The 7,392-nt window shown below is 39.8% G+C and overlaps 1 protein-coding gene across 4 annotated transcripts in view; it reads left to right on the plus strand.

Moving 5' to 3' along the window:
• babam2 (BRISC and BRCA1 A complex member 2) overlaps window positions 1-6,206 on the plus strand; it is a 278,819-nt gene extending 272,613 nt beyond the window's left edge. For all 4 annotated transcript variants that reach the window (XM_070885724.1, XM_070885727.1, XM_070885725.1 and 1 more), the window contains 2 exons: window positions 1,203-1,356; window positions 5,848-6,206. In XM_070885724.1, coding sequence (XP_070741825.1) covers window positions 1,203-1,356; window positions 5,848-5,911 — 218 coding nt within the window. In that variant the 3' untranslated portion in view covers window positions 5,912-6,206. The remainder of the gene's footprint in view (window positions 1-1,202; window positions 1,357-5,847) is intronic.
• The last annotated feature ends 1,186 nt before the right edge of the window (window positions 6,207-7,392 follow it).

Genomic DNA, 7,392 nt, shown 5'->3' on the forward strand with positions numbered 1-7,392 from the left:
CGCTTGTTTTCTGTATGCTCTCAGCGACGAGACTCGAGGTGCTCAGTGCCCTCCCGGATGCTCTTCCTCCACTTAGGGTGGTCTTTGGCCAGGGACTCCCAGTTGTCGGTGGGGGTGTTGCATTTTATCAAGGAGGCTTTGAGGGTGTCCTTGAAATGTTTCCTCTGCCCACCTGGGGCTTGCTTGTAAGAGTTCCGAATAGAGCGCTTGCTTTGGAGTCTTGTGTCAGGCATGCGAACAATGTGGCCCGCCCAGCGGAGCTGGTCGAGTGTGGTCAGTGCTTCGATGCTGGCCTGATGCTAATGTTGGTTACGCTAATATTGTTGATGGTGGTTATAGTAAAAGCTTCTGGTCCCTTCCATACTTTCCTCCCAGCTAATGGAAACCTGCTTCTGAACAAGGAGGAGTATCGACTGCAAAAAATTATGAGAGTTCAATGTAGATTTGATTTTAAAGAGTTAATGCAGGCTGTACTTAAATGCTTGACGTTCATCGTTTCAACAAGAATTTTTTGACAGGCTTTCCTTTTGATGTGCAATGATATCGCTGGATGAAAATCCTGGAATCGTAACTTCCCAACCAATGTGGGAGCACCATCACCACATGGACTGCAGTGGTTCAAAGAAAAGGCGCATCACCACTTTCTTGGGGAAGTCATGGATAGACAATAAAATAATACAATAACTTGTACCTAGCGTCCTCCTCATCCCAAGAACAATTTTTCTTAATGTAGCCGTACATAAATTGTAGAGATTTTTTTCTTTGATGCATAAGTAGCTAGAAACACAGAATAAAGGAAGGAAATACAGGTATCACTGCACATGTACCCTGTGAATCAGTGTGGTGCTAGAGTAGGACTGTTTGTTAATTTTCTCCTCAGTGTTTTTAAGACCAGATGGAAAGGCATATCCAGAGAAGTGTTAATTATATTTATATTTTTATATTTTAATTCACATTGCATAAAGTATTGATAATTCATGTGATCTTACATGTCGGCCACCTAGCAAAGAAAGATTAAGCACAGATTACTCTCCTGCTTTCTTGTTTTGGAGACATGACTCATCCACCATTGTTTGACACAACCACAGCAGGAATGATTCAATCCTTATTTCTATCTGTCTGTTTCAGTATGAGTAATGGCTGCTTTTTTTCCTCTCTTATTTCCAAACCTTCCTCATTTTTTTTTCCCCTTTCATCTGCAGTCGATTTGCCCCTATATTTTCCACGGGATCAACCTACCTTGACGTTCCAGTCAGTGTACCATTTTACCAACAGTGGACAGCTCTATCAACAGATACAGAAATCCTACCCATACAGTCCACGCTGGGATGGCAATGAGATGGCTAAGAGAGCAAAGTAAGTGTCTTTTAAAGATTAACAGAGCTTAGATTTACTTTTTGCCGTTGGTATCACACTTGCTACTAGTTGTAGCTAACATTAGGATTTTCTTTCATGATTTCTCTGTTTTGAGCATCAATTATTGTTACAAGACGCAGACATTTTCCCCCCTCAAACGATACAAGAACATTAACTCAAGTACTCTCCACAAAGGTAAACTGTTGGAGAAAGCAAGCAGGTGGACAAGTCCATAATGTGCACTCAGCTGCAATGCAATATCCTCAATGTGTGTTTATGAAGGTTAAGTGGTTTTCATCTACATTCAGGAAGCAGATGGAGTTCCAGGATGCTGAGATGGGTTTGGAAACCTTACTACCGGACTTTTGTCAATAGCTCAAGACTGGCTAGGAAAAGTAGAACATCTACAGGCACTGTTAAAGAACCGTTCCTTTAACCCAAGAGATGCTTTTAATCTGGTCTTATATTCATTTCTGTTATTAACTCTTCGAGGACATCAGTAATATTTCTGCAACAAAATCAACAAAGTGCAGCTTTTTAACATTTTTATTCTACTTTGAATTTAGTCAATTCGTTGTGTCATTTCTGTATTTCTCTTACAATGTTGCATTTGACATATTCTGCTAATTTCTGTTTATATATCTTATAAGAAAAATCAAATCCATATGAAAACTGTATTTTGTACTTGGTGTTAGTTGCCCTCAGATCATATAGTATTTTTCATTGTAATCAGAATGGAAGCTAATTTGCCTTAAATATGAAAGTTAACATAGAATCAATACTCTCAATATAAACATTCCCATATTTAGTAAATTTATCAAAAATCACAAGAAATACGTCTCTTATCATACATCAGAGATTTAACTTCCCAGATCCATAAAGGCATCCTTTTGGCTCTCCAAACTTGCTACAGGTCACTCAGTGGCTCCAGACGGTGATTAACATTCTTTGCAGTACTGAGTTCTGGTTCAAACTGGTATAATCACAGATATTTGAGGACAGGCTTGGCATTGCTGTATACTCAGCTTGGTGACTCTGTGACAAGCTAGGAGACCCAAAATGGCAGCCGTCCATGAAATTCAGTAAATTACATTAAATTCCCATTTTTTTCTATAAAAAAGTCACGGTGCATTATATTAGAACATTGTCCTATCACCACCGAGGCTCAAACTGAAGTAATGAAAGTCTGCTGGTTCTACGTGATAGAAATTTGGCCCATCTCAACCCTATTTTTTTGTGTGTGCACAGCACAAAATGCTTGTCAATTGGTATGAAATTTCCAGTCCATAGGAACCATAAATTGTGGAAAACAGAAACATTAACATTGGTAGAGTTGGAGGTTCTTTTCTGAGGTTCAAGTTCAGACATGTTGGGGCAGAATTTTACTCTGCATCTGGCCATGCTTACCCAGACCTAGGAATGCTCGAGGTTGAAACTGGTGCCAATAATTGACGTTATCTTCACCTTGATGGGGATAAAGATTCACCAAAAACAATTTTTTTTTAAATTGTTAATTAAATAGAGTGCGTAGTTTATTTTGTAATGTACCACACACATGGCTCCTGTAACCTTCAGATGACTAGTAATATTTCATGGAAAAATTATTATTTTTTATTCTGAATTAGTAAAACATTCTGTGGTTTAGTGCATTTCTGAAATTCTGCTTTGTAATGGCATTAAGTGTCTACAATTCTCTGAGTCAAAGCTGTAAAAGAAATGGTACTCGAGTTAAAGTTCACTGCTCTGATCACTCTCAGTGCATTTAGTTGGAATTTCACTAACTAAATTTGTTTCAATCAATTTTGATGCTTAACTCTAATTTTACAATCTGACCATTTTTGGTGCTATTTGCTGGTGGGAAATCAATAACAGAATATCCCTCCACTTCATTGCTTTTATTTGTTCCCTGTCTTTATTTTTTTTTCCCTGACAGATGAGATTGTGACTTAAAAGAAAGCAATGACACATTTTAGTATTTGACAAGCTGTCTGTGAAGTGTATCCCTAGCTACTGTTGTCAGTTTTTCTTTTTGTGCTTAAAAAAATGATATTTTAATAATCATACTAATCAAGTCCCATTAAAGGAAAACTTTCAATTTTAATAATGTGCCACTTGTTAAGCAATATTGTAATTTTGAATACAAAAAAAATTATGCTCTTGAAATTATGCAGTGGGATACCAAATTAGCATGTTTGTATGCACATCCCGCCTCCGTTGGTTTAATGGAAGTATTGACCTGTTTAAATTAGAGGAAGGAATTTCTTCCAAGTGCTGTATGCATACGCATAATTTGCTGTATGTTTAGACTGATGTAAATAGGCTGGCCTGTTGTATGTGTTCAGGTGACAGAAAATATAATGGTTTTCTAAAACTGCTGTGAGTCTCTGTGTGGAGGAGGAACAAGCAGAGATTTTTTTTTTATCCTTTTATCAGTGAGTGAGGCTATCATAATGAAAGAGCAAATCATTATTTAGAAAATGCCAATTTCCAGTGTGGAACAGGACATTATGGTAATGAATAAATATCACTTTTATACCAGCATAGCAGAGGTTTGTAGGAAAGTTACAGTAATGTGCTTTTTACTTTGTTTTTCCAGTGTTTCAATTCTGCTGTCATTTTTCAGGTATTTTTTAATCTTTGTCAAAGTAAAACAACTTTGCTTTCATGTTCTGAGCCCTTGTGTCTATCATGTCCATCAAGCATTTTATACTCTCTATTACACCATAGCAGCAATTTTTATAGCATTAATTGATTATCATGTTTTATGCAGAATTATATCTATGTTCTGTCTTTTTCTGCCATATTATATAGAGATAAACGTTTGAACTTTTACATGGAGAGAATGCATTTTCTGCTTCTCTCCCCCCACACACTATTGTCTGGGACTGAAAAGGAGCAGAACTATTTCCATGGTAATTGTCCTTGGATGAATAACCAAGAGCTGTGCTTCAACAAGATGGGAGGAAGCAAGACTAAATGAAATTTGTGCCTTGTATTCATTACCATCTGTTTTTCTCTATTTGAAATCTGGAAGGGAGGGGGGGTTAATTATTTTTGTATTTTCTTATCCTTTTTTTATTTTCCATGTCTCCCTGCACTTTTCCCTGACTAAGATGACCTTTTGCAAGGCTTGTGCCAAAATCACTCTCGAGTTGGATGCTATAAGATGCGCAAGAGAGGTTCTTTCCCCTACTCTGCACCTGCTACATAATGTGGCGGCTGTGATCAGAACCTTACCACATGAGGCATCATAGGTGTAACTTTGCAGCTGAAGTCACTCCTATCGATAATTTTAGCCAAAAATTCAGTGCGAGTACGTGGATATTTTCCATTAAATTACTAACTGGAAGAATTTCTTCACCCACCCTATCTTATTAAATTTATTGGTACATATATCTTTTGTACTTGAACAATGACGGTCAATTTATGTACCAATATACCATGGAGTGTCAGGATGGGCATTTGTGGCTGTGATTTCACTGTATGGGTTCAATCTCTGCCAGGCCATCAGTGGGCAGACACTGGGGCAAAATGCCCTTTTTTATAGCCCCGTTAGTGCCTGCGAGAGGCACTAATGGGGCGCAACGAGGTTATCGCCCGGGGGTGGCATTGTGCTGGTTGAGCCCTGGGCTGGCGCACGCACAGTGCTGACATCGCCTTGCGCGCCAACCCCTCTGCACCCCACAGGCAGTGAGGATGGCACCAGTCGATGTCACTGGCAGCTTCGTGGGTCGCAAAGCTGGCGGACACCCGCCGCCGATGCGACCCTTAAAGGGGAGGCTGTTTGCGCTGTGGGCCGCCATATTTTTCTGTCGGCTGACTCTTCTGTCGGCTCGATAATCGCGGCCATCGCCTTGATTGGGCAGCCATCTGCAGCCCAACACTCCATTTTGGGTACCAGGCTGTTGGCCCTGTCGAGAGTGTCCCTGGTGTTCCAGTGGTGGCCACCAATGGGACTGCAGAGTGTGCAGCGGCTCTCCCCTTTAATGGAATGGGAGGGGCATTCTGCCACATCAGAGCTACGCGGCACATACACATAGCGTTGAAGTTGCCAGCTGGGCGCTCTACCACCCGGGGATGCCTCCGATATCGCTCCGCCTCCATTGAGAGGTGGAAGGGCCGAATTCCGGGCCGGGCGGTAAATGTCCCTTCCCCGGAAGGTTACCGCCTCCAAAGGGGAGGACAATTTCGCCCCCTATGAGTCTTCCAACGGAAGCGAAAAATTGCATGCCGCTTAGCAGGTGGTTGCAGAATACCAATGGCAGAAACCTGTGCTTGTTCTCTTCAAGGCCGAATAGGGCTCGGTATAGAGGAAGAATTTAAAAAAGGAGAAAATGTTAATCTTCAGTTTTACAGAAAATTTGTATGTTTTTAAAAATATATCTATTTTATAAAATGCAGAGACTGTTTAGTTATCAAAGAGTTCATTGTCCTTCCTTTGTCCTTGTGCTCTTTATTTTTTAACCACTACTCCCTCTTTTTATTCATTAGGGCTTACTTCAAAACCTATGTTCCTCAGTTCCAGGAGGCAGCTTTCGCTAATGGGAAGTTATAGTTGACACCAGGTTCCAGACGGAAGCCAATCAGACAGATGCATTTGTTTATTTTAGGAAGTCCTTTGCATTTTTTTCATTCTTCCTCATGTATGCTGAAGTTTAACTGTAAGGACATTGATTTCTACTTGGCTGCAATTCATTGAAGTGTGCCTATGCTATCCTATACAAATAAAGGTCTTTTCTTAAGTTGTTCAGTGAACATAAACCAGTTCAAGTCTATATTGCTAATAACATGAAATGTTTTGAATGGATCAGAAAAATTTTTCAAGTTACAATAAACGCTCCCATTGCAAAGCTTGAATGGTCTATGCTGCTGTTAAAATGACGATGTAGAATATGCATCTACTTTCCTCTTCTCTCCCCCCCCCCCCTCCCCACACTTTGGAATTCATTTCTTTAAAAAAATACTATTTCATTTATATTCTTCGTATAGTAAGAGATATTGATGCTGACAAATCGAAATTAAGCAACTCCAGATCAGATATAACATGAATTAGATGCAGAGTAAGGCTCGCTGTACTATGACTTTACACTGTGCTTTAACCTTACCCTGCGTTAGAGCAAGCCTGAAACTTTCCCATTTTCTATACCAGGTACATTTAAGGCCTCTCTGAATACTACTGCCAGTTTAGTATCAATTTATGCCGAATTATGTTTTGTGATGTGGACTTGCATCCTTTAACAACTGATTTAAGAGTGCCCAAACTTGCTCGTCGTAGGACCATTACAGCTAGCGGGGCAGAAGACTTTCATCTCAACATGGGGGCCTAGATTTTAGATCCAGATTGCAGAGGTTCCATCAGTCCCATTGGGAAAAAAGAGCATGTAACATTGTGTGTGTGAATCTGGTGTGTGCTTGTGTGCTTGTGTGTGTGCTTGTGTGTGTGTGTGTGTGTGATTTTAGTCAACTGATCTTTTTTCCTGCTATACTTTAGAAATTAATAAAACAAATCTGCATTTTCATCTTTTTAAGGGAGAGTAGTGGGTGATTGTTTCTTTTAGGTTTATCAAACCTGAAGTTTGTGCAATTGATGTACAGAAAAGTATTAAAAATTCAGATTTCTAAAAAATGCAGTGAATTTATTGAAGTGACGATTATAAAATGGAATGCTTTCACATTCACACGCAATAAGGATAATAAGCACTCCGAAGATAAGATGGGGCTTGTGGGACTTTTCTCTTGTCCTGACAGTGTATGACCTCACTTAGCCTCAGAAGAGTACCTCCTGTTTGTACATATGGCACATTTCTGTCAGGAAAGGGGTACTGAAGGAATGATCAGCCATGATCTTATTGAATGGTGGTGCAGGCTCGAATGGCCTACTCCTGCACCTATTTTCTTTGTTTACGCTCTTGATTTCCAAGCCTGTCACAACTAATGGGAATACTAGAGTGAGCAATCATTTTTGAGTAGTATTGTGCTCTTGGTCTATACCTTTTGCATAGAATGGCTTAGAATTTACAGCACAGACCAGGCCAT

This window comes from Pristiophorus japonicus, chromosome 7 (assembly GCF_044704955.1).
Source record: "Pristiophorus japonicus isolate sPriJap1 chromosome 7, sPriJap1.hap1, whole genome shotgun sequence".
Lineage (NCBI taxonomy): Eukaryota > Metazoa > Chordata > Chondrichthyes > Pristiophoridae > Pristiophorus > Pristiophorus japonicus.